Here is a 26,322-nt window from a genome sequence, read left to right on the forward strand (position 1 = left end):
ATAGGCGGCGTTCCCCTCCTAGCCAGGCGGGGGGAAGAAGGCCACGGTTATCGATCCTGCTGCTTGGTAGAGGGAGGAGGAAGCGACACCAGAGAAAATGGCGGCCGTGGCTGCGACTGCGGCGGTGCCGGGTGATGGGGGAGCTGGCGAGGTCGAGCCCATGCCAGGCAGTGAAGCCGGCGCAGACGCGCTCCCCGCCGGCACCCAGGCTGCCGTGGAGTCGGCGGTGCTCGACCCGGCCAGGGAGGATCCCGAGCCAGCGCCGGGCGGAGAAGCTCAGCAGCCGCCGTCGCCGCCGCCCAAGAGCCCAGCGGGGCCCCGAGACCTGCCGCAGGCCCAGCCCAACCCGGGCCCCGTGGGAGACCCTCTTCAGCCTCTCTCGCTGACGGCCGCGCTCTCCGGCCATCCTGAAAAGGAAGAGGCGGAAGAGCAGCCCCAGCAGCCGGCCTTGCCGCTGGTATCTCCGCTGCTGCTTGCACCTGGGGGCCCCGCGGGGCCGGAGCCCGGGGAGGAGCCGCCCCGGCCGGAGGAGGAGGAGCCGGATGCTGCTGCTGTCGCTGCAGCCGCTAGTCCCACGGCAAGCGTTGCAAAGCAACCGGAGCTTTCGGGGACTGCGGGGCCGGGGGATGCCGGTGCAGCGGGGGAAGAAGAGGAGGCGCTGTTACTGCCGGGCTCACAGGTGCTGGTCACCCTGGATCACATCATCGAGGATGCGCTGGTGGTGTCGTTCAGGTTCGGGGAGAAGCTCTTCTCCGGAGTCCTCATGGATCTCTCCAAAAGGTGAGCGAGGCTTGACCGGCCGCGCCCCTGCCTGCTCTTAAGCCTCCCTCTCCCACCGGACCTCCGAGGAGAATGCATCGGCCGCTTTCCCAAAGTGGCTTTAGACCTTCTCTGTAAGCTTCAGCTGCTGCTGCTGCCTCCCCTCTCCATCTCTCCCCCCCTCCCCAAAATATCCTCCGCCGTATCGAAGCCTCGATCGCTTCCTGGGTGGCTGCACAGAAAGGTGGGGCGCCAGCCATTAGATGCAGGGCTTTATGGCTCCGCCAAGAGGGCGCGAGTGGCCTTTTAGTGAGCCTCGTGGCCTAAACTCAGAGCCAGGAAAGGCCTCTCCCTTCCTTTGCCCACCTCGATGACTGCTACATACTAGCCCACGGGTAGGCAAAGTTGGCTCTTCTATGACTTGTGGACTTCAACTCCCAGAATTCCTGAGCCAGTCATGCTAGCTCAGGAATTCTGGGAGTTGAAGTCCGCATGTCATAGAAGAGCCAACTTTGCCTACCCGTGGGCTAGCCTTGCCTTTTTCAATCCTTCGTTTCAGCTTTAAGGTTCATTCACTCCTAACCTTTGCTTTTCCTTTTAAACGAGCAAGTGGGTCTGTAAAAGAAGCGCAGGAAGGTTGTTGTCCATCCCACAGTGACTTGGCTGTACAATTTTTCCCCACAGCTTGAGAGGATACTGGCAGTGCTGTAGCTGTGGCCAAAAATAAAAACCAACAGTCTGTCCACCAAGCAATATACATTTGTCCTACCTTATTGCTATAGTTCATTGATGGCAAACCTATGGCATGGGTGCCACAGGTGGCACGTGGAGCCATATCTGCTCACACGCAAGCCTTTACCCTAGCTCAGCTCCAATGTGCATGTGTGTGCTGCCTAGCTGATATTTGGCTTGCCCGGAGGCTCTGGGAAGGAATTTTTGGCTTCCGGAGAGTCTCGGGGGGGGGGGGGGGGCGCGCTCTGGAGCCTGAGGAGGGTGAAAAACAGGCCTATTGGGCCCACCAGAGGTTGGGAAATGGGCTGTTTCAGGCCTCCAGAGGGCCTCTGGGGAAGCAAGGGAGACCATTTTCGCCATCCCCGGGCATTGAATTATGGGTGTGGGCACTTGCACATGCACGATAGCACATGCGCACACGCTTTCAGCACCCAAGGAAAGAAAATATTCGCCATCACTGCTATAGATCTTTCAGCTTTCTTCATTTGCTTATCTTTCCTTCCTAGCTTTATAGAAGTGCAAAAATGATCAGTTACTATTTGGGGGAGGGGGGAATGGTACTATTGATTGATTGATTTGATTTAATTTAATTTATAGGCCACCCTTCTCCAATCAGACTCAGGGCAGCTTACAAGGGTAAAAAAACACAATGATAAAATACAATTATAAAATGCAATATCAAACCCCAGTAATAGACATTCATTCTTCATAAATTCAAAGCAGCTGGCCAGAGCAGAGTATGACGCTCAATGGCCTCAGGCCTGTTGACAGAGCTGTGTTTTAAGGGCCTTTTGAATGGCCATGAGGGCAGGGGCCATACAAATCTCCAGGGGAAGTTGGTTCCATAGAGTCAGAGCAGCCACAAAGGAGACCCTTCCCCGTGTCCCCACAGGCGACATTGCTTGGTTTACGGGACCTGGAGAAGACCAACTCTGTGGGCTCTTATCAGCCTCTGGGGTGTATGAGGCATGAGAATGTCTCCTGATACAAGTAATACATAATTGAAAGCTGCTGCATATATAGCTTTCCTTCTGGCAGGCACTTATTGATATATTGCAATGCAACTAGTCCTGGCAAAAGCATTAATTTTTCTGGTTTTGAGGAACTTGCACCAGAGCATTCTGCCACATACTCTTTCATTGAGTTCATCAGGTAAAAGGTATACAGTGGTACCTCTACTTAAGAACTTAATTCGTTCCGTGACCAGGTTCTTAAGTAGAAAAGTTCTTAAGTAGAAGCAATTTTTCCCATAGTAATCAATGTAAAAGCAAATAATACATGCAAACCAATTAGGAAAGAAATAAAAGCTTGGAATTTGGGTGGGAGGAGGAGGATGACAGTCGCTGCCGAAGGAAGAAGGTGAGGTGGGGGGAATCAAAAAAAAATCCACAACTTTAAGGCTTAAAAAAAAGAGAGACTCTGATGCGGCAAGGAGGAACACACTCCCATACACCTGGCGCAAAGCTGCCTTCCATATTCTGCGCCAGAGAGAGAAACCCAGGCGGGTGAGAGGGGGGAATCTCCCGCTCCTTTGAACAAAAGGCTGCTGCTTCTACCTTCTTCCTGTTTCTTCCCATGCTGAAGGGCTCCTGTCTTCTCTCGCTCGCTCGCTTTGTAGCTGGCACCTTTCCTTCACTGTGGTGATTCCTCAGTTTGGTTGAAGCCAAGTTGATTCGGCCCGGGCAAAGCACCCCGTTTTGCCTTCCAGGAGGCAACCTCGTGCCGGATGTGTGGGAGGCAGTGTGAGGAAGTCACAACAGCAAAGTGGTTTATTCCCTCTCCAAGGGCCCAGAGAAAGGAAAATGCTCCATTTGCTCTGGGCTGCTAAAGCCTCCTTAAGCACCATCGAAAGGATTCTCTTGCAGCCCAGAATAATAATACTAATTTATTAGATTTGTATGCTGCCCCTCTCCGAGGACTCGGAAAAGCCTGAGATGGCCGGGATTAAAGGGGAAATGGCACAAAACTGGACGGACCTTTGTGCCGCTCTCAAATTTCCTGGGAAAATTTTCTGGGCTCAGGTTCTTAAGTAGAAAATAGTTCTTAAGAACAGGCAAAAAAATCTCGAACATCCTGTTCTTATCTAGAAAAGTTCTTAAGTAGAGGCGTTCTTAAGTAGAGGTACCACTGTATTTGTAAACAATCTTGGTTTCATCAACATTATAGCTTTCTTTGGAAAAGATTTCTAATTTGTACACGCGCACTCAAATTTGCATGTAATACATAGCACTAAAGGAAGCAATCTTTTGTTTTTTCCATACTTTATTAAGGAAAATCAGTCTAATGCATTCCTATATAGAAAAGCTGAGCTTGTTCCCTTATTTACAAAGAGACAACAAAAGATTGTACTGTACATTTAAATTTTATCTAAAATGAATCTGAGGTCATACAGCAAGATTTCTGAGAACTTGGGCCCACACATCTTTTTGAAGAGGAAGATGAATACTGTTAATTTATATCATAAAGTTCTACATTTTGAAATTCATTCTTGTGGGTTTAAGTATTTCCAGGAACACTGTATAAGTCAATGCTTTGATGCTTAAAATACATGTAAAAGAAACCTCATGAGATACAAAAGGGCTGGGAAACTTGTAACTTTAAAAAATGGAAGGAGGAACTTTGGCAATTGAAAAAGATAAAGCTATTGGGGCCAGTAGACTTTTAAAATTGTAATACTGCAAATTAACACAATGGCTAAGAGGATAACAAGCAAGGTGGATGGTTTCAATTACATTGGCAATAGGTATACCCTTGGGAGTCTTTAACAGCCAGATTGGGGACACATCATCCTAGAGAAGGTCTGTTTATGTGGTTGCTAAGAGTCAACACCAACTTGATGGCATGAGTGAATTGCTTACATATTTAATATATCTAAATTTCTTTATATACTATAAAATAGATATATTTTTATATATCTGAATCAAATTTCTGGCACATACTAAAAATGCCTGATGGGCTTATAGAATTTCTGGTATGATAATGTATGACCATTCTTACTGCCTTGTTTATAAACAAATATAGGCAATGCTGTTGCCAACTCCTTCAGAGTACATAGTAAGCAGATTATAAAATGTACAGTAATTGTATTATAATTATGCAACACATGCAGCTATAGGAAGGCTGGGGTTTGTATTATTTGAGAGAGTGGTATAATGAATGTCCAGTATGCAATTCTTCATAGTCTGCAAGGTATTGGAAGGATATATTATATAGAATTGATCATATATTGTCATAGATATTGCCATAAGTTTTCCGTGACAGATATACCACATATGCTGACTTTCAAATTCTCAGGTCTATCAGCCCATTGGTAATAGCGGAAGGGATAGTCTGGCATTATCCATAGCAGTCTAGGACCTAACGTGCTTGTTTTTTTCTTTGATATATAGACTTAATAGATCTGTCTTACCTTACATTTTCTTTTGCAGGTATGATATTCGAACTATGCAGAACTGAAATAGGGTTGGAAAACAGAGTAACATCAGTGCCCTTGGTTTAGCTGGATAAAATGAAATTCAACCCCATAACACAAAAAATTAAAACAGCAAGTTGTTTCACACATCAAGCATGTATACTGCATACCCTTAAACAGTGTTGCATTAGTAACTTGTCTCCTCTCTGATGTTTCTAGAGCTATCATTAACATTCTTCTCTAACAAAGAATGGGAAACTGCCTCTTCTCTTGCATAGTTGATAAGCCATTTGATACATGCATAGGTAGGAGGTGTTACTGTTTCATTTACTTTAGTATTTCATAGTGTAGTACTTTTTCAGCTGTTATAAAGTAGATAGATGGATATACACAAGCGCGTACATACATACTGGAGAAAGAGGGTAGGGGAAGAAAAGAACGGGCATGTAGCTTTTAATCTGGTTGGCAGATAGGAAGCGTGTTGTAGCTTCAAAGTAAAGCACAAAACATCCATTAGCAAAATGCAGCCTAGAAAGATTACTACTCATTTTAGCTTTGTTATTTTGTGCACTTATTTGAAAATGAAGTAGTGAATGCAGTATTCTTAGAAATAAACGTTGTGCTGGATACTAACAAAATACTAATGTCATTTGCTGTATAATGCAAACTACTTAACATGAAAGAATCTTTTTAAAATAATGGTACAGAGAAATTGCTGATGGTAAAATAAATGTTTATGGGTTGGTGCTTTAGTTGCTAGGTCCATTTAAATCTGGAAATAGTAAGATAGAATACAGTTTTGCAGTTCTATACGGTTTTATAATAAAGCAGGATCAAAGTTTAATGTTTTCATGAAGAGCATGTTTACTATTGTATTATATTGTTATAGGACATGATCTTACAAAGCTAAGATACAGACTCACTAAAGGCTCTTTGGAATTTCAAGACTCTGCACTCTGCAGTTTATAAAATGATCTGGTCTTGTTGAAATTAATAGTAAAAATGACTGCACACCACTTTACATTTCAATAGTGATGATATCATTTAGAATGAGTAGGTTTTAATTAGCTTTCCTTTTTTGTCCATTAAGCTGGTTAGGATAATTTTAAAAATAGCCTGTTTTTGTAAGTAAAGTTCCCTGGATGGAAGTCATAGTGAAGAATTTATATTCAAAATGTGTTACCGTATAATGAAAAGATAAACAATTATTTGATAGTTGGAGCGGAGCTGCAGTATGCTTGACATGGGCAGAATCAGGTAGCATGTATCTTGAGGTTAGGATTTTCTGATTTAATATTTCCTGAGTTTTGAGTAAGAAGTTTTACGTTTTTCTTCTAAAAATTAAGCTCTGTAGTTTTCATGCATTGCTTACCTCAAACTGTTAAGAAATTTATGTTGCCAAGTTTTGACAGTTGTACAGTTATTTCTTGACTTATAGCCATAATTGAGACTGAAATTTCAGTCACTAAGCAGTGTGGTTTTTAAAGAAGGCATCACATAACCGGACTTGATTTTACAGCCATTTTTACCCCTTGTTGAAGCGTATCACTGTGGTTGTTAATACCGGTAGTATCATACAGTTGTTTAGCTAATCTGGCTTCCCCTATTGACTTTGTTTATCGAAAGCCAGCTGGGAAGGCCACAGATGTTAATCATGTGGCTGCAAGATGCTGCAACCATCATAAATGCAAGCTAGTTGACAAACTATATATTGCATATTGTAACCACACACTTTCAGGGGTTGGGGCAGTAGCTTTTTTGGTGATGTTGTAACTGACCCCTGGTTAATCAAACGGTCATAAAGCAAAGAGTATCCATAGATACATTCAAGAATATCGGGTATAGAATTTTTGAATGTTATTATCATGATGATGCATGGGCATCCTTCAGTCTCGAAAGACCCGTAGTATCATGCTCTGGATTCCCCAGAGCATGAAGCCTGGGTACAATAGTATGGCCTATCCTCCATGAAGATGGGGGCTAGTATAATCAATGACTGCTATAATACTGTCTTTTTGTTGAAGACTTTTTGCCCACGTTGCCTTCTACATATGGCTTAGTTCTCTTACATCAGCTTGGGATGGAAAAAGCTTTTTGCATTATTCAACTCAAGCTAACTATGTCCTCCCAATTTTATATACACTTATTAACACTATTATATAAGGACTTTTTATTTTCAGATACTTAAGTTTAGACATCAGATTTTAATGGCACAGTAAACCTTCAATTAAGAAGACATTTCCTGAAATAGACCAAGCTATCTTGATATTGTATGCTTCTGTACATACATAGAATTTGATCTACCAATTCTTCACATATATATAAATGAGCAAATATATAATCCCTTTTGAATATAACAGGCATTCTCAGTTAACATTCTCCCTCATTCCAAATTCTTTATATGGATAGCTATTACATACTATAGGGAAGACCCACAGGCTTTTAAAATTGCAAATCTGTATATCTTTTTTTCAGCCATAGCTTTTTTTGAGATATCCCATCTATTTTGAGCTAGTATGCGTATGATTTAGCATACTATGAATGTAGCAATTTCATACACACGTGGTTGCTAGAATAACTGCATATTATCTTCCTTGAATTATATTAGGGCTGTAAGGATATCTTTTTGTGACCTTCCCCTTGTCTCTCAGATAGCCTTTTAGTCATCTAAAAGTTTAATTTCATAAAGGGATTTTCTCAGGGCTGGAGGTACTAGCTAGCCAAAGGTTAACATAATTCAGGATGGCTCTGAATTAAAAATGAATCAAAATTCCTTAAATTTACTTTCTAGAACCTCCTATAAGCAAGCAGTTGAGACTACAACCAAAGGTAATCCTATCTCTTTTCCCAGCAGCCAACTATATGGGAAGGAGGAAAGCAAGCAAAAAATAAAAGAATGATGAATAGAAATGGTGGCCTTCTTACTGTTGGCGGAAGCCTTAATATGTTTCATTTTCAAAGGTGGCCCTTCATAAAAATAAAGGTGGCCACTTTACTTTAGAACATTGCCAAGGTAGCAGCCTCTCATGTGAGTTTTCATGACTGAACATGAATAACAATTCTCTGGCTAAAATGATATTCTTAACATGGTACCTGTCTGTCCAGATATTGCTGTCCTTCACTTCTAACAGTCCAGTGATGATTATGAGGAATGCTGGGAATAATACTTTTCTGTCCCTGAACTGCAATAAGCTTGTTTTTTTTTTTCCTCTCTCCCTCTTTAGTGTATATAATTTCATGGCATCGTTTTTTAAAACAATGAACATAACAAATTGTTACAGGATTGTGCTGTAAACGTATCATACAACTAAATATGTAAGCATCCTTTTTGTAGGATCTGATGAGCACAGATAAAGCTTGAATTCAGAAAATAGAATATTAGGGAAGGCTAAGGAAAGACAGTATGGCATGACCAGTCATAAAATATTCATTTGCTAAGAGAATTGGATCATTATGATGCTCTCTGCTACTCCAGAAAGCCTGTTGGAGGCTAGCACTTTAAAAAAAACCAAGTGAAATAAAGTCTATAGTGAGAATAAAAGTTTTTGCAGCATAGACATCAAAGCAAGTAGAGTGGGGACAAGTAGTTATTTTACCAAGTGTACTACAAGCAGCTACTCTGCCCCTCCTAAATATGGCAACAATACAAATAGATGAAAGGGAGAAGAGACCAGTTAGAGCATGGTAGAAGGAAAATTATGTTTGCATAGTTTGAACTGTATGTGTGTACATAAAACTAAAATGGCAAGCTAAGCTATTTGCCTTGAATTCTATGAATTCAATGGAAGTAATAGTCTTATGTTGCTGCATTGAATTCTGCTGGAAAATGTTCATTGGCAGCAATTGAGACTAATGTTCACAAGCTATTTTACTACATATTGGTATAGATCAAGGGTATCAAACTCGCAGCATCACTTTATTTGACATTGGGACTTTTCTCCACTTTGTTACACCAGGGTCGGGGTGGAAGTTTCTTTTACTTTCTTTTCTCACTACGAGAAATCGTTAAGAAGAGTTTCTGTATTTTGCAAGCTTTTTTTCCCTAAAGAGACAAGCTGACAGACACACGGAGCTGTTAAACTCCAGTAAGATGCCCATCTTGCGGCCTCTTCAGCCCCCACCAGAAAAAGAGTGGAGGGAAAAGCGTGGCATAGGCAGCAGTATGGGGACAAAACCAGCAAACCACCTGCTACCCCCCTGGTCTCTCTTACCACCCCCCTGCTACCACTCTTGCCTCTTAGCGCCCCCCCCCCAAGGCATCCCCCCCAGGGGGTAGTACCACCCACTTTGGGAGCCACTGATCCAGATTATGCTTAAAAGTTTAGTATATACCGTATTTTTCAGCGTATGAGATGCACTTTAGTTTGTGGGGTGGAAAATAAGGGGAAAAAATGTCTCTGCCTACCAGCAATTTGCCAAACAGCACAAATGATATACACTGTTTGCTGTGCATTTCTGTGCATGTGTGCCAGATCCATAGAAATAGCGAAGAATTGGAGAAATGGCAGTATATTAATGCCAGAAAGTTTTCACACTAACTCCTCCCAATTATTTAAATAGATCTTCTGTAAACACATTAAGTCAGGATTTAACTCAGCTGCTTTATCTTAATACTAAACAGGACACTGTTACATTTCAGACTATACTTGTGCAGAGCTGTTAAAATTGATGTGGCTTTCTGGAAGTATACATTATTCTCTATTATTTAAAAGTAGATACAATAGCACTGAGCCTCTTCAGATCAAGCATATATTTTAAAAATCTTCTTCGTTTTGTTAAGTTGTCTAGAACAATACTAAAGCAATCTTTAAAAAAATAAGTCTAATAATTTGAGCATTCTACAGACAATTATAGTTAGAATAGAATAGAATTCTTTATTGGCCAAGTGTGATTGGACACACAAGGAATACATTTATCAAGTGTGAGGTACAACTTAATGATTGTCATAATTATTGACTTTCCTCCTTGCATCCAGATTCAGCAACTGATTAGGACAAGAAAATAAAATTCTGCTCTCTCCCTCCCAATTTGCCTCCTTGAAGCTTTAGTTTCACTTTCATTTTAATGTGTGGCTTGCCTATAGCCACAAATTAGCTGATGATCAGGAAGCTGATAATGAGTTACTTGGTTTAACAGGCTCTTCCCTGTTTGCTGCAAGGAGGTGAATTCCTGGGAGGCAGAAGCCAAAGGGTGGGGGTGGCTGGCTGGGGCTACATTCGGTGTATAAGGGACACCCAAGTTTTCACCCTCTTTTGGGGGGGAGGGTGTAAAAGGGTGTGTCTTATACTCTGAAAAATATGGTATATTTAATTTGGATTATATTTCCCATCATCACTGACTATGTTGGATTTGACTGATAGAAGTTCAAAATGTTTGGGATAGGGAAACGTTTGCAGTGTTGGTTTTGAGATGTTGCAGATCAGCAGAACTTCCACATGGGAAAAAATGCATGGCAGATTCAGTAAGACTTTTTAAAGGAGTTACTAGTTATGACTAGGCTTCCCAAATATTTGCAATATAATAGGTAAGTTGAACATATGATGGAAAAATTGCTGAGGCCCTAGAAATAGTGCAGACAACAGCAACAAAGATGATAAGGGGTCTGGAGACCAAACCATATGATGCTAAAAAAACTAGATATATTTAACCCATGAAGAGAAGCCCACGGGAGACATGAAAGTGATCTAATACTTTTGGACTCACAGGTAAGAGGGTGTCCATTTAGTCTCCCATCACACCTGACAGCGGAAAAAGAAGCAATGAATAAAAGCTGGTCAGAGAGAGATTATGTCAGAAAATAGGAAAATTTCTGACAATGAAAAATATTAATCGGTGGAATAGCTCCATGACTTGTGGGTGTTTTCAAGAAAAGATTGGACAACCATTTGTAAAGTTGTAAAGTTTCATAGGAGAAAACAATGATTTTTTTATATGTAGTGTTTCCCAATGAGGTCCTAACTAGAGAATTACCAAATATATATTCAGCCAGAATGAATAATTGTTCTAAATGAATAGAATAGCAGAAAATCCATCCTTACAGTGAAACATTGATAGTACAACACTAAATGTTAACTGAGTTGATTCTTGCATAGTTCCATCAGTGGAATTGTATTATAAGCTAAGTAGTTTGGGAATATCTAATAATTGGCAGTCTCAGCTGACCATCTCACTACCTTATACTATAACATATGCTAGAGCAGTGACGGCGAACCTTTTTTCTCCCAGGTGCTGGAAGCATGCACATGTGTGTGCTATCGCATGCATGTGCCCACACCCATAATTTAATGCAGCCCACGTGCCCGACCTTTCTGCCTATCCACAAATGACACCGTCCCTGAGCCTTCACATGAGCCAAAAATCAGCTAGACAACATGCAGGTATGAACTGGAGCTGACCTAGGCAATGGCTCGCATGACAGCAGATATGGCTCCGTGTGCCACCTGTGGCACGCGTGCCAAAGGTTCACCATCACAGTGCTAGAGTATGTATTCCACCTATCAGTAGCACCTCCCCTTTTTGATATGTTAATATTCTCGGTTTCTCTGTCTCTCCAGAATTTCGCACATGCTCCAAAGTATTCTGTACATCAGGTCTCCATTCCTCCCCATTTTTGCAGTGACTTGCTGCCAATTTTCCCATCATCCTGTCCAGCCTGTCTTCCTGCCACACATCTTGCAACCGTTGCAATACTTTCCTTCTTCCCATCAGCTTGCGCGGTGTTCCAAGTCTGTTTGCTTTCCATTTGAAAATAACTGTCTTGTTAATGCTTTAAGGTTTATGTCATTACAAAGATCCCATGTCATGTCCCATCTCCAGCCATTTTGGAAATTCCCATGTAGGTAATATTATTAACTACATAATAATAAGGGTGAAATAAATGATCTTGTTTAAATGGCATTGAGTAATACAAAATTGTTAAGCCATACTCTTAAATTTAAACTGGACATATTATTTTATGCTGGTTGCATAATTATCCAGTGTAGGTATAAAATACTGCTACTATCAATAGCTCTTTAGTTATTAAAGTTATTTCAAGCTTGAGAAAACCAGTTATGGTTACCATTTATGATTATGGTTTTTTGTGCTCTTTTCTTGAACTGACTATAATTGTTTGAAAATAGGTGAGAGGCTGAAGCAGTTCAACTAAATGCTCATTAATAATCTCAGTTATTACCAGCTAGAACAGAAAGAAATATTTGAGTTCTCATCAGATTTTGTGTATATGAGCCACAAAGAATCTCATGTGTACTGAACCTTGTGTATGGGCTGCATAACCATCTAGTGAATTGATATTTTGTTCTTATAAGAGTAATTTGTTTGAATGTATGTTGTGCAGTGCATATCTCCCCCGCCCCGCACACACACACACACACACACACACTTGCAGACTTGTGCCCTTTGACTTTATATGGGGGTTTGGACAAGCAGATCAGGATGGGAAAAGATGTTGCCTTAGATCAGCGTTTCCCAACCGGTGTGCCGCGGCACAGTAGTGTGCCGCGAGACATGGCCAGGTGTGCCGCGAGAAGCTCCAGCTGGGCGGGGCGCTGCCGGCGCCCCTGCCTGAGTGTCGTCCTGTGGATGGTCTTGGGCTTCACAGTCGCTTCCTGGTTCCCTCTCCTCCCACCGCCTGTGTCTCCCACCGTCGCCTCCCACCAAGCCGTCGCCCGTTGCCGTGGGTTCCTCGAGTGGGAGCTGCCGCTTCCCTCCGTCCAGCTCAGCCACGCTGCCGTAGAAAGCACAGAGGTTATTGCCACCGTTTCTGCCTCCACTCAGGGAGCCACCGTGGTCACCGCGCCTTTTCCTCTCGCTCAGCTCAACCACGATGGCTCCCTGAGTGGAGGCAGAGGCGGCGGCAATAACCTCTTGGCGGAGGGGAAGCGCTGACGGGCTCTCCTCCTTCCCCACCCCCGCGCTTCTCTCCCGCCCTGGCTTTTGCTTCGCCCCATGATTTCCCCGCAATTTCATCCAGGCCACCTCTTGCCTCCTTTTGAACTGCGGGGAAATCTGCGGGCGAAGCAAAAGCCAGGGCGGGAGAGAAGCGCGGAGGTGGGGAAGAAGGAGAGCCCGTCAGCGCTTCCCCTCCGCCAAGCTGCCTGCTTGTCCTCGCGCCTCGTTGCTACCTCCTGCCTTTTTCCAGGGGCCTTTGGAAGGTACCCAGGGAAGGGGGGGGGATTGGGGGTGGCTGCAGCGGCTTCTCGTCCTCCTCATCGGGCTGCTAACGCCCGCCCGGCCCCTCTTGCATGCAGTCCCTTCACCGAGCGCTTTTTTCTTCTCACAGCTGAGGCAGGATTTGGAATGTCGGGGGTGTGTGCGTGCGGGCTTCGCATTCCCCTGCCACCCGGAACATTTAAAATAAGAAAAACCTTCGCCGGCCTCCGCAGAGAAGAAAGGAAGAGAGAGAAAGAGAGAGAGAGCAAGAGAGGCAGAGAGAGAGAGAGAGAGAGCAAGAGAGGCAGAGAGAGGCAGAGAAAGAGAGAAAGAAAGAGAGCTAGCAAGAGAGAGAGAAAGAGAGACAGAAAAAGAGAAAGAGAGAGATAGCAAGAGAGAGAGAAAGAGAAAAAGAGAGAGAATGAAAGAGATAGCAAGAGAGGCAGAGAGAGCAAGGGAGAGAGAAAGACATATAGGGAGGGAAGGAGGGAGAGAGAAAGAGAGCAAAAGAGAGGAAGAAAGAAAGAGGGATGGAGAAAGAGAAAGAAGGGAAGGAAGGGAGAGAAAGAGTGAGGGAGAAATAGAGCGAAATGGAGGAAGATATTTTTTTTGTCAAAACTTTTCTTTAGCCACCCCCCCCCACCCCCCGTTCAGTGTTCCCCAGGATTTTGAAAATGTGAATAATGTGCCGCGGCTCAAAAAAGGTTGGGAAACACTGCCTTAGATGATAAAGTAAAGAAGATATGAATATCAAATTTAAACTTTTGATGAATATAAATTTATGATCATATTTTAAAGCCATTCAAGCCAGTTGAACAAAACTCATTTGGTAATATAGATGCAGTTGAGCCTTGGAATGCCCTTTAAATTTGAGTATATTATGGTATTCAAAATGTTCCTCGTATAACGTTCTAAAAGATAGCAAGTGGAGATTGGCAGTTAACTGTATGTTTCTCTCTTGTTAAGGTTTGGACCTCATGGAATTCCTGTGACTATATTTCCCAAACGGGAGTACAAGGATAAACCTGAAGCCATGCAGCTCCAAAGTAAATCATTCCAAGATGAGATGCAAGTGAAATGTGAAAGTAACGGTGTTGTCCCAGACTCTTCTCCCATCCAGCCATCAGAACATAGCCTGGTTAAAAGCCTATGGACTTCCAAACCGCCTCCCCTTTTCCATGTGGGGGCACCATATCCTCCTCCTTTGTTTATCAGGGACACGTATAACCAATCAATACCTCAGCCTCCACCTCGAAAAATTAAGCGGCCCAAGCGAAAATTGTACAGGGAGGAACCCACTTCTATTATGAATGCTATCAAATTACGACCTAGACACGTCTTATGTGACAAATGTAAGAACAGTATTGTTGCAGAAAAGAAAGAAATTAAGAAGGGCAGCAATGCAAGTGACTCCTCAAGGTGTGAGGATACTAGGAAACGAAGAAACGAGAGTGTAACTACTGTGAATAAAAAAATTAAAACTGATCATAAAGTTGACGGGAAAAATCAGAATGAAAGCCAGAAAAAGAATCCTGTTGTCAAAGTTGCAAATATTGTCCCCAGCAAAAGTAGAGTAGTCAAAGTTCCCACTCAAGCAAATGCATCGAAAACCCAATTAAATACTAAAAAAGTTCTTCAGAGCAAAAACATGGATCACGCAAAAGCTAGGGAAGTCTTGAAAATAGCCAAAGAAAAGGCACAAAAGAAACAGAGTGCAACTTCAACTTCCAAAAACGCACATTCAAAGGTCCACTTCACACGGCGTCTTCAGAACAGCAGCTCAGGTTCCCTGCCTCCCCGATTGCGTCTGAAGCCACAAAGGTACCGAAATGAAGAAAATGACTCCTCTCTCAAGACAGGGCTGGAGAAATTGCAGAGTGGCAAGATGGCAGCTAAGCCCCAGTCTCGCTGCTCGTCTACCCGCTCAGCAGGTGAGGCCCCTTCAGAAAATCAGAGCCCCTCAGAAGGTCCTGAAGAGGCCAGCAGTGAGGTTCAGGACACCAATGAAGTGCATGTACCTGTTGATCAGGAGGAACAGCAGACCATGGGCAAGAGAGGCAGCAAAAGCAATATTACAGTTTACATGACCCTTAATAAAACGAAATCTGACTCTTCCAGTGCATCAGTCTGTAGTAGTGATAGCACAGATGACTTGAAGTCCTCCAATTCTGAGTGTAGCACTACTGAAAGCTTTGATTTTCCTCCAGGCAGCATGCATGCACCTTCTTCCTCCTCTTCCTCCTCTTCCTCCCCTTCTCCCTCCTCCTCCTCCTCTTCCTCCTCCTCCTCCTCTTTAAAGGAAGAGAAAAAGCTCAGTAATTCTTTGAAAATGAAAGTCTTTTCAAAAAATGTCTCTAAATGTGTCACACCAGATGGCAGGACCATATGCGTAGGAGACATTGTTTGGGCCAAGATATATGGCTTCCCATGGTGGCCAGCCCGTATTCTTACTATAACTGTGAGCCGAAAAGATAATGGCCTATTAGTCCGACAGGAAGCTCGTATTTCATGGTTTGGGTCCCCAACAACATCTTTTCTTGCTCTTTCACAGCTCTCCCCTTTTTTAGAAAACTTTCAGTCGCGATTTAATAAGAAGAGAAAAGGTCTTTACCGCAAGGCCATTACAGAAGCAGCCAAGGCTGCTAAGCAGCTAACTCCTGAAGTTCGGGCCCTGCTGACACAGTTTGAAACATGAACAAAGTAAGGTAGGCAAGAAACGGGGAGGCACCACGAAATGTCTAACCTAGTTAACTATTTTGAAGGAGTTGGGCCAATTAGATTTAAAAATGCACTCAGTTGGCTGCTTTTTATACTGAAATTTCCATTTGTAGCAATGTCTTGACTGAAAGTTAACCTTTAAAAAATTGTACATGCAATCAGATTAACCTAAAGTGAGAGCTCAGTATTTTTCAAGAGAACTCTTTACATTTCTTTGTAAAAGTTAAGAAGTTCCTTTGCTCACCCCATGCACAGGAGCCATAACCTCAGCTGAAGAGCAGTTTATTTGCAGGGAATTTTTACTAGTTTCTATCCACTATATATATATACCATTTCAATGTGGAGAGGGGAGGGGAGGGAATCGATCTAAATGATGGGATTTGCAAGGCATAACTGGACAGCCCATCTTAAATGCAGAATACTAAGTTGTATCTCACTAGTAAGCTTTATTTCTGTGATTTTATCCAGTGGAAGTGAGCCCAAAGAGTTCACCTATGCCTAAAATGCTTTTATTCCTGCTGGCCACTTTAATTCCTTTAGAAACCAGTCTAATTGGAATTCTGGTAGACTTGATAATTAATAAATAAGTTTGTGGTCATTTTTTTCCAAATGATGCTATGCACCCATGGATAAACATTAATTACACTCTTCAGGTTTTGGCAAGAGAAAGCTGGTTGCTCACATTAGATGGGACAGTCCTTCCATGTATGGGATCAAGGACTGTTAATGCTGCATTAAGCGTGAATTACATAATTCCTGGGGAAAAGGAGGGTGCTCCTAGGACAGTTGTTCTAAGGGTTAGCTTGAGAATTTTGTGTTGTGTAAATAATTAGTCAGATTTTTTTTTCCTGACTACTTGTTCTTAAATCCTTAGGATACGTCCTAGTAAATTACACTTTGTGGATTGTCAGATGTGTAATTGTTGCATTTGGATGTATCAATCTGCATATTTTTTTTAAGTATTTCCATTTAAGGTATCTGTTTGCAGGTCAGAAAATATGGAAAATGTAATTGTGTAATGCTCTGAAATGTACAAAAATGTAAATAAAATTGACTAAATCTAATTATTTGTGTGTGTTTCTCAAAAAGCCTTGAAAGAAAACTCAGGAAGTGAGGCTGGTCTGTTTATGCAATGCTTAGGAGACATTCTGAAGGAAATCATTTTTTTTCTTGCTCATCATTAACTAAACTGGCTTCATTAGCTGCTTATAAAATAATGGTGTTCAAATTAACAAAATTTCTATTTTTTTACAAATTCAATTGTTTTCTCCTAAATGTTTATCAGTAATTCTGTAAGAAATACCTTCCTATATTTCTAACCTGTGTTAATATTTTCTTGCTGTTAAATATTTTGCTTGTCTCATGCTCTGCACTGGGCAGTGAAATGGAGTTAATTCAGTTAGATAGCATGCACAATAGATTCTACTACTTTGTATTTATTGTTTGCATACTGTTATGAAAGGGCTTAACTTTATTGCCCTGAAATTTATACCTGAGGTCTATGGATAGATATTTTCTAGGAAAAAAAGAATGTTAAACAAAAATCAGGTCAACACATGGAGTCCAAAGAAATAATGACTAAAGGCTCTGTTGTGACTGATGCTAAGGTATGTCTCACATTATAACACAATGTTAACTCAATTTTTCCAAAATGCTTAAGCTTTAAACTGTTTAGCTATTTTAGAAATACGCTTTAGATAGTCTCTGCTTTCCTGAGGTACTCCATTTGACAATGCTCACAATCAATTGTAAATTTCCAAATCTATTAAAAAATGAACTTGTATTCAGTCAGCCAATGCTTTTTGAAATTAGAAAACACACAAAATGACATGCAGTCCTATTTCAGTTTTCTACCATGTATTCTCTTTCCTGCAAACAGAAACCAATGTAGTAGTTCAACAAGCAAAACATGCTATGTCTTTTTTAAAGACAAGCTGTGCTCAGGATTTTTAAAAATACACTGTTTACCATAAACTTGAAAATGTAGGTTGGCTTGCTATGGACAAAGTGTTCTAAATTTGTAATGGGTGGACTAGGTCTCCAGACATGGTCAAGTCGAACATTCATACTAGCTTATGGAAGTACTCTTAACAGATGCTTCCTCCTTCTACCTTGGGATCCTATTTGCAAAGCAGATGTTCTAATAGATTCAGAAATTAATTTTAAAAATGCCTATTTTTTTCCCAAGCTAAGGAATGGCCTAGAAGAGAGTTCTTTGAATGAATTCCAAAGAATTATCCCGTGGCCAGGATAAACATAAGATTTATTTTCATTAATATTACAATTTAATGAAAGATAATTAATATGATTACTCCCTAATCAGATATTTAATCTTTATTTTTGCTACACTAAAAAACCCACTAGAGGTCTCTGGATCATACTAAGGCTTACAGGAGCCACATGTAGCTCTAGGTTGTGCATCTATACTAGGGAAATGAAATTCTCTTGTCAGAGAATTCTTATAGTCCGGAAGGAAATAATGTACACAATTTTACCATTATCAAACAGGAATTGATTCTTATTTTCAATATTCTTTTCTCATGTATCTTGCCAATTCATAGACTGGTGCCTTTTAAAGTTTGTTCTAAATGTTTGAATTTTTAATGACATTATGATGTCTTTGGCCATTGCTTCATGTCATTTTACGTCCTACAAAAGTCATGATTTATGTGGTTAACTTTTTAAAGTGATAAAGTATGTATGTAACAGAACTACTGTTCACTGCAAGGCATTAAGCTGATGAATGTGATTTGTTCTGGCTTTTTTGGAGGGAGAAGCAACTGTTGAAGCACCAAATGAAATAAACACTTGTGGAATTCCATTATTTTGAGGAGAAAGTGCCTTTCTCATGCAGGAGTTAGAGAGCCTAATTTGGATTTCTATCAGCTACAGTTTTATGGCTCCCAAATTTGGGGTTAATCTCCCCTATTCCAATGTGCTTTTTAGAGACTGAAGAAGCTACAGAGCACACTGTAACACACATACACAATTTTTATGGGCAGATTCTTTGTGTATCAGTTCGGAAAAGGTATAAATTGACTACAGCTTTTGATTAAGCTTGGTATTAGGGAATACTGCAGTTTCTTGTAGTTTGTGTATGTATTTGACAAATTGTTTTAAGGCAATTTCTTGTGCTATTTCAGCAGTTTTTTAAATAGAAGAAATAGTGACAAGTCTTATATCTGTATGAGGTGAAACTGTAATTCATACATATGTTAAACTCAATTTCATCTTACTGTGAGAACACAATCCTACACAAATTGTATGCTCACATTTTAGTGGAAATTAGTGGCTTACGTTTGCTGCATTGGTTTGCTGAATTACAACTTCTTTGGGGCTGTTGTCAGATTAAAGAGAAACCTTTCCTGCAACTTGTAATATATAATGAACTTGTAATTATAATGAAAGCTACAATAGCTCACCAAAGCAAAACCAACGTAGAATCTAGCTCTTAAACTATTGCTCATTTGATCTCATTTTTAAAGTTGATTATGTCCTTTTTTGTGAAAGCCCATTCTCCAGGTATAATAATTTTCCCTGATTTCATCCCCACAATAATCTATGAGTAGGTGAGACTTTGTAAATAAAACTATAAATGTGTACAACTCTAAGTTATATATTTATATATATATATATATATATCATATTTTATATTGCCTATGTGTGTACACATATATACATATGTGTGTGTGTATGTATTTGTGTGTATTTTTACACCTTTTACATCCTGATTATATATATATTCAAGTGGAGATTTGAGTCCCGTTTTCTGTGGGCCAAGTCTCATATATTCCTCCTTCGCTCTTAATCCTGTCAATGGGCCACCAAGCTAAAAATCAGGAAAAGCATAGCGTATATCCAAGCTCCAAGAAATCTTAATATCATAAACATTTTGGCATTTTTCAAATTCAGTGTAATTGCTCTCAGATATTGTTTACCTAATCTACAATATTTAGAGAAAAAGTAATAGTACATAGAATGTATGAACATGACTCTGGATTATGACCTTGATCATTTATCCCATAGAAATGTTTTAATCAGGATTGTGTTAGCATGTTTACTTTAACAAGCTATTACTGAATATTAATATTCTCAGTAAATGAAATCCATGGGAGCCTGGTGATGGGTCAAAAGTATACTTGGGAAAGGTCAAGCAGTTAAAATAATATACTAATTTAATGAAATAAGAAATCTAGTTCCTGCTGGAAAAAGAAGTGATAAATAGTCCACAGCCTATATCTAGATGAACTGAAAGTGAATGAAAAGGCACTTCTATGCAAGCAAGGTAGCATAATAAAATATGAAAAGTAATGGAATTACTCCAGCAACTTGGAATAAGTTCATATATAAATGTTCCACCCATGCCCTAACAGTAGTCCAGCTACGAAAGGTAAATCAACACTAGATTGAACTAAAATTGAGTACAATAAAGTGCAATATTTGAATTTTTAATGCAAAAGTACAAAAAATTCTCAGTGAGTTAAGCAAGCCAATAATTCACTTTGCCAATGCTCTATAGGAGGGATGTTTGATGTTCTTTAATGTTCAAAAAGCATTGCCATCAATCCAGCAAGAACAAAATACATGCCTTACTGAAGTATATACGGTAGTATGACACTACTAGTTATGCACATTTTGAGCTCAGTATTATACGTGCAGACATACACAAGTTCAGTTCAAGCCTGGTGTTAAAATAATTTTATTATCAGGAATGGACTTAAAGTTTCCATTAGACACATGTATAAAAGATAAGCTACCCTAATCATCAAGATCAAAAATATCTGAAAACAAACCGTGGAGAACAGGAATGTGCTCATGCCAGATATATATGACTTGTAGATTTTGCATAGCTATACGATTGGGCAGTTTCAGTAGAGAACACCCAATACACTAGGTCTTTGGTATGACTCCACATGGCTCCTCTTATGCTATCAAACCAGAGGGCCATAAAGATGTTTTTCATTCTTAATGGTTGAAGCAGCCAAAGACAAGGTCAAATCAACTAATCCTGTACTGTATTACTTTCTCATGCATCTGACACATGGGCTTTCTTGTTGCCAGCCAAATAATTAATTTTTACATAAGAAATTGAATCAAATTAAGGACAGATGATAGTGTAAGAATATTAGAACCAGAGAGGTTGGAAAATTGGAAATTGCTAAAAGTTATAGAGAGATTGAGCATCTAAAATCAATCCTTTGCTGTTTCTTCCCTTAAATAGAACTGATGCACTGGAAGGCATCTTCAACATCATTTGCTACTACTTATTAAAATGTAGCCTGTCTGAAGGGTTTTCTTTTCTGGTATTGTATGGTCTTATAATGTTCTGAGTTTGCAGTTGACTTTCCACATTTCCAATGGCTTCATTATTCAAAATCCTTTTGAGGATAAGGGTTCCTAACAGTACTGTCTAAAATTCGGACATTCTGGGTTTTCAGAATAGAGGTGTCTTTGTGGTTAATTATTCCCTAGCTGGCCTACATTCATCATGGACAGGATCTGGAGTAGTTAAGAGTAGAACACATATAATTGCTGCTGTTCCCACTTTGAGTAGAATGAAGTGGTACAGTGATAAGGAACTTCTATATAATGTCTGTGTCCTTGGATATAGTACAGTGCATTATTCTACTTATAGTGCTAATGCCAGTTTCTCTTAAAAGCTAAAACTCTTGACAAGACTTTATTTTATATTGATACCTTACCTCCCCCCCCCCGAAAAAAATCCTTCTTTGCTTCCTGTAGCTATATATCTAACATAGTATATTAGGGAGTCTATTAATTGATACAGAAAAATATTAGCATTAGATTTCTATTGGCTTTGTTAGGGTTTTCTGATTTTGCATATGAGTTTAGGATCGCTGATATCAATGCAGATATTAAATATCCTATCTAACCTCACAAAGAAATTCTGGCACAAATTATTTCCAAGCAAACAATAGTATGGATAAGGACCTGGCAGATAGATTTCATCCTGCTGAGGTGGACATACTTGCTTTTAATTTATGAATAACACCTTTTGGGACAAATCTACATTTTAGAAGAATTAGAAGATGCTAGATATGAGAATAATTTTCTCCTTTTTTCCATATTATCTTTTTTTCTAAAAAGTTTCATTCTAAAAAGAAAATATTTCAATCCTTTTTTTCATTTTGATACCTGTTCTTTTCACCTTTTTTACAGTATCAATAATTTCCAGCAGAATTCTTCATCCCCGTGGAAGTCATAAATTGGGTATCTTTTTTAAATTAAAGATCCCAATGCATTCTCTTAGGTCACTTGGATCCCACCCAAATATGCATTACTTCACTTTTTATACGGATTTTTATGCCCAATTAAGATAAATTATTTTGAGACTTTTCGTCATTTCATCACTTTAAAAACATTAAGCTCCAAACTGAAGATTTATTCACCGTGTTCTGTCCTTCAAGCTTTTGTCAATCCAAGAGTTATTTTTTCATGTCAACTCTAGAGTACCCAGTACATGCATTTTTGCATACATTATACAAATTATACTATCTGCCTCCTTGGAATTATACCAGTAGTAAAACATACAGTACATCTTTGTAATTTAGACCAGATGCTATGTCATGATGACTATAATCCTATAGTCTATAAATTATGATTCAAACATGGATTAGAGACTTTGCTAAAGTATTTTGTGACTAGCCATATCCACCATTTGCTGGATAAGCAAGTCTCCATATGGCTATTTTGAGTGTGTGCTTAACATATGATCTCAAATTCAAGTGTGCTATCCCATGCAGAGAAATAAGTGGCATACATTTTCCATCTCCCCTTATTTGTAAGATGGTAGTGGAATAAAACTTACTTCTCTGTAGATGTTATTTTTTCTTCTGCAAGACTTGTCTCTCAGACTAGATATTAACCCAATTTATCTCTTAATTTTCTAGCATTATACCATTTCCCCACTTGTTTTAATACAAAGATAAATCTAGGATAATACCACATATTTTAATTTTTTAAAATAACCATTTTACAGTTGAATTAAGAACCCTTTTATGAATACCATCTGGATCTAGCTTTGGCAGGGAAGGGGCTATGTCTGGAACTAGTTTTTGGGTAATAATTTCTATTAGAATACAATCCCTACTCACAAATATTTGTCCTAATTGCTCAAATTGCTTTCCCAAAAAATGCAGTTTTGATGAGTATTTAGAAGACTAATTCTGCAGTGAACTACAATGAATATTAAGCTTTTCTGCAATTGACTTTTTAATATTCTTTTAATGTCCTTGATGTCAAATAGTCCAATTGCCTCTTAATTATTTTCCTGAGATATTTTTTCTTTGATTGCCCATTTATATATACTGTATAAATATAAGACATTATAAGTTATAAAGCCTTCAAAATCAATGTTTGTTATCAAACATACTTGACTTCTAATTTAAATACAATTTTAACTATTTTTAACAAACCCAATGATATAACTTTTACCACTAATGGTGTGCCTCCGAAATGAGACAATTGGATATTTTAAATGAGTGCAGGAAATTAGGTTAACTAAATTATGAAATCCTAGATGATCTTCAAAATACACTCACCTTATTTTCGTATGGAATCCAAGTTAGGGAATTATTTTATAAAGGTTACAAAATAGAGGAAAAAGTGCTGATGACACATTTTGTTAGCTTTTATATTGAGTTTAAATATCTACAATATTGTTTGAGTGAAATAGGTTCATAGCCATTTGTTTTAAACTGTTCTATAATAGTATGAACATGTGGAAATAAGCTTACACTATAAATTCATATTTTTCTTTTTCAGCCCAGAGACATTAATCACCTGCTGTGTTTATGGAACTCTCTTGCACTGGCATGAAGTTTGTCAGCTAACCAGAAATTGCATACACCTGATATGCCCCTTTCCTCTGCAATCCAGAACATGTCGTATGACGAGATCCTTTTTTAAAAAAAAGAACTGTACCCCATTTCCAGGAAATCCGTATGTGTTGTACATTTAATTTCAAATCTAAAATGTTGATATTTTATAAACTATTTTTGCAATAAAGGCATGAGCCAAGGAGCCTATTCAACATGTAAGGAACCACTTGAAGTACCAGAATGAAGAATCCCAAAGAGTAATATTACTCTTCAAATGCAACTTGTCTGAATGGGCGCCGGGAACTGATTGAGACACCTGGAAAGTTGGCTGCAAAGTTTTTCTTTTGTTCTTGATGTGTTATATTTTACATCTTAACGGACATTAGTCTTTAGTGCAAGTGTTAGCAGAGCTGTAATCCTTTACTGGAAGCATGTCCAAAATTCAGCTGTGTTATTAAGTGCTGACAGATGCGTTCGGAGATGAAAGTTTTCCATAAAGAAAGCAGCAAGGGGCAAATACATAACTCTACCTTGAGTAATTGTGGCAAAGACCATCCCTTTTGGAAATAGTTTGGTGGCTAGAATAGTGGCTGCGCCACAAGGTACTGATCTATCTGCTTGTGTTCACCCAGCAGTATGTGCCACAAACAGGTACTGTTAAGATGGAATAGTAATTGGTATCCAAAGTCGTGACATTTCTTTTTATAGCACACTGATGTATTTGCACAGTTAGTCATAACTAACATGTTCCACTGAGACTTACTTGGCATTTTAAAGATTACCGGTAACTGGTTTATACAGGAAAAGTTTCCTATCCCAAAAAAACCTCTAATCTTTTTTCAACAGGACTTGAGTTTTTAACAGCAATGTGGTTTCACATTTCAATAAAGATAAGTTATGCCAAATTTTCACTGAATTACACTGAAAGTCTGAAAGAATTACTTGTTCAGTATTTTAAAACTGCTTCTCATTTTGAAAGTATGCCCTTGAGTCGGAAGCAAAATTCAGCAGTTAGCTTGACAAAGTGATGTCACAAAAGTGCACAATATATAGATTGATATAATTAACAGTTTTCATGTCAATACAAGGATGCCTTCTAATATATAGATTTCAATCTTTAGGATATTAAAATACTAATATAAGGATTTTTTTTTCTAAAATTATGTATTCCAGCAAATACAATAAGTGTCCAGTTCATATTTTCCAAGTTGCAATCATAACTTTTCCTCTTTATTTTATTTAGTAACAGATTTATATTTTAAATAGCATTTGAAACAAGGGAAATATGTTTATTACAATACAAGTCTATATTAAAAGATTTAATAATTAACTGTGAAAACATTTTTTTAAAGTATTTATAAAGATTCCAGAGCACCTGCTTTTAAAAAAGCCTTGCGTAATAATGATTTAATAGTAATTTCAATTATGCCCACTTTCATAAGAAATTTAGTGAGTTTTAAAGGTTCTGCAGTACTCTTTTCACTGATGTTAAAGCAAAAGAGAAATGGTTTAGGCTTTTTTTCTTTCAATTTTTCATTCAAAAAAGGTTACTGGAATTTTTTGAAGGTTGTTAAAAATAAACTTCAATGTGATAGTGCAGATAATGCATTTATTCTGAAGGAAAAATGTTTAAAAGCTTCTTAATTTAAAATGATGTATTTTACTTGAAATATAAATGGCACAAAGTGAAAGTTTCTACTCAGGAAAATGGTATCAATCTATACAAACAAGGGTGCATATATTGATTATGGGCGGAGCCAATAGTGCCTGCATAAACAACATCCCACTGTTAGCCAGAACTCTGGTTTTATTGTGTTTTCTTCAAATACACCAATTCTGCCTATTTTATCACCGTAATTCAATGATGTGGAGAAGCCACAGCTTACTTTATGTGTAGAAAAGAAGGGAGCTAAGTTTGCAAAAGAGATAATTATTTATATTGCTCATGAAGAATTGAATTGCAACTATCTTGTTTTTTGTTTTGAGATTATGCTGTCAGGGAAATTTTTAGTGGTAGAAGTAATGTATTGCTTTTCACTTTTTTCTTTAGTTGCTTAATATTTAAGCTTTGCTCCATGTTACCTTTTACGTCCGTATGTCACTATGCCTCCTCTCTTTGGTAGACTTGAATAAGGAAAAAGATATTAAACTTTTATAGTTTTGCCTGAAGTTAAATATTCAAGAATTGTTGTGTACTATGTTTTGAAGTAAAACGTTGATTTGTTCTCTCTGCACTTTTAAAAAGTTATCCCAAGCAATGTTGCTGTCTCTTCCTCTGTTTGATCTGTTTAACGACACTAAATTATTCCAGGTAGTGAAAAGTGAAACTGATTGTCGGGAGCTCCAGAAGGATCTCTCAAAATTGAGTGAGTGGGCAACAAAGTGGCAAATGCATTTTAACCTAAACAAGTGCAAAGTTGTACATATCAGGGCAAAGAAGCCCAATTATACCTACCAACTGATGGAGACCAAGCTTTTTGAGATAACCCAAGAAAGGGATCTTGGGGTTTTGGTGGATGTCAACCCAGTGCGCAGCAGCAGTAAAAAAAGCAAATTCCATGCTTGGCATGATTAGGAAGGGAATCGAAAATAAGTCAGAAAGTGTTGTATTGCCTCTGTACAAATAGATGGTGAGATCACACTTAGAATACTGTGTACAGCTCTGGTCACAGACCTCAAGGATATAATGGAACTGGAAAAGGTGCAAAA

The 26,322-nt window shown here is 39.1% G+C and overlaps 1 protein-coding gene across 6 annotated transcripts; it reads left to right on the plus strand.

Moving 5' to 3' along the window:
* Nucleotides 1-25,871, plus strand: PWWP2A (PWWP domain containing 2A). Of its 6 annotated transcripts, none has more exons than XM_070739489.1 (3): nucleotides 1-780; nucleotides 14,021-14,985; nucleotides 23,558-25,871. In XM_070739489.1, the coding sequence occupies exons 1-3, from the start codon at nucleotides 98-100 to the stop codon at nucleotides 23,569-23,571; spliced, it is 1,662 nt and encodes a 553-aa protein (XP_070595590.1). In that variant the 5' UTR covers nucleotides 1-97; the 3' UTR covers nucleotides 23,572-25,871. The 6 variants fall into 6 exon arrangements, with proteins under 6 accessions (XP_070595590.1, XP_070595585.1, XP_070595584.1 ...); XM_070739484.1 differs by having other exon boundaries at nucleotides 2-780; nucleotides 14,021-15,759; XM_070739483.1 differs by lacking the exon at nucleotides 23,558-25,871 and having other exon boundaries at nucleotides 2-780; nucleotides 14,021-16,836.
* Nucleotides 25,872-26,322: the final 451 nt, after the last annotated feature.

The sequence above is a fragment of the Erythrolamprus reginae genome, chromosome 2 (assembly GCF_031021105.1).
Source record: "Erythrolamprus reginae isolate rEryReg1 chromosome 2, rEryReg1.hap1, whole genome shotgun sequence".
In the NCBI taxonomy this organism is placed as follows: domain Eukaryota; kingdom Metazoa; phylum Chordata; class Lepidosauria; order Squamata; family Dipsadidae; genus Erythrolamprus; species Erythrolamprus reginae.

Bases quoted from the DNA above. Each gene is read 5' to 3' on its own strand.
- PWWP2A (XM_070739484.1), top strand. From the start codon at position 98: ATGGCGGCCGTGGCTGCGACTGCGGCGGTGCCGGGTGATGGGGGAGCT. The intron at 781-14,020 runs GTGAGCGAGGCT...TCTCTTGTTAAG, and splicing joins CTCATGGATCTCTCCAAAAG to GTTTGGACCTCATGGAATTC.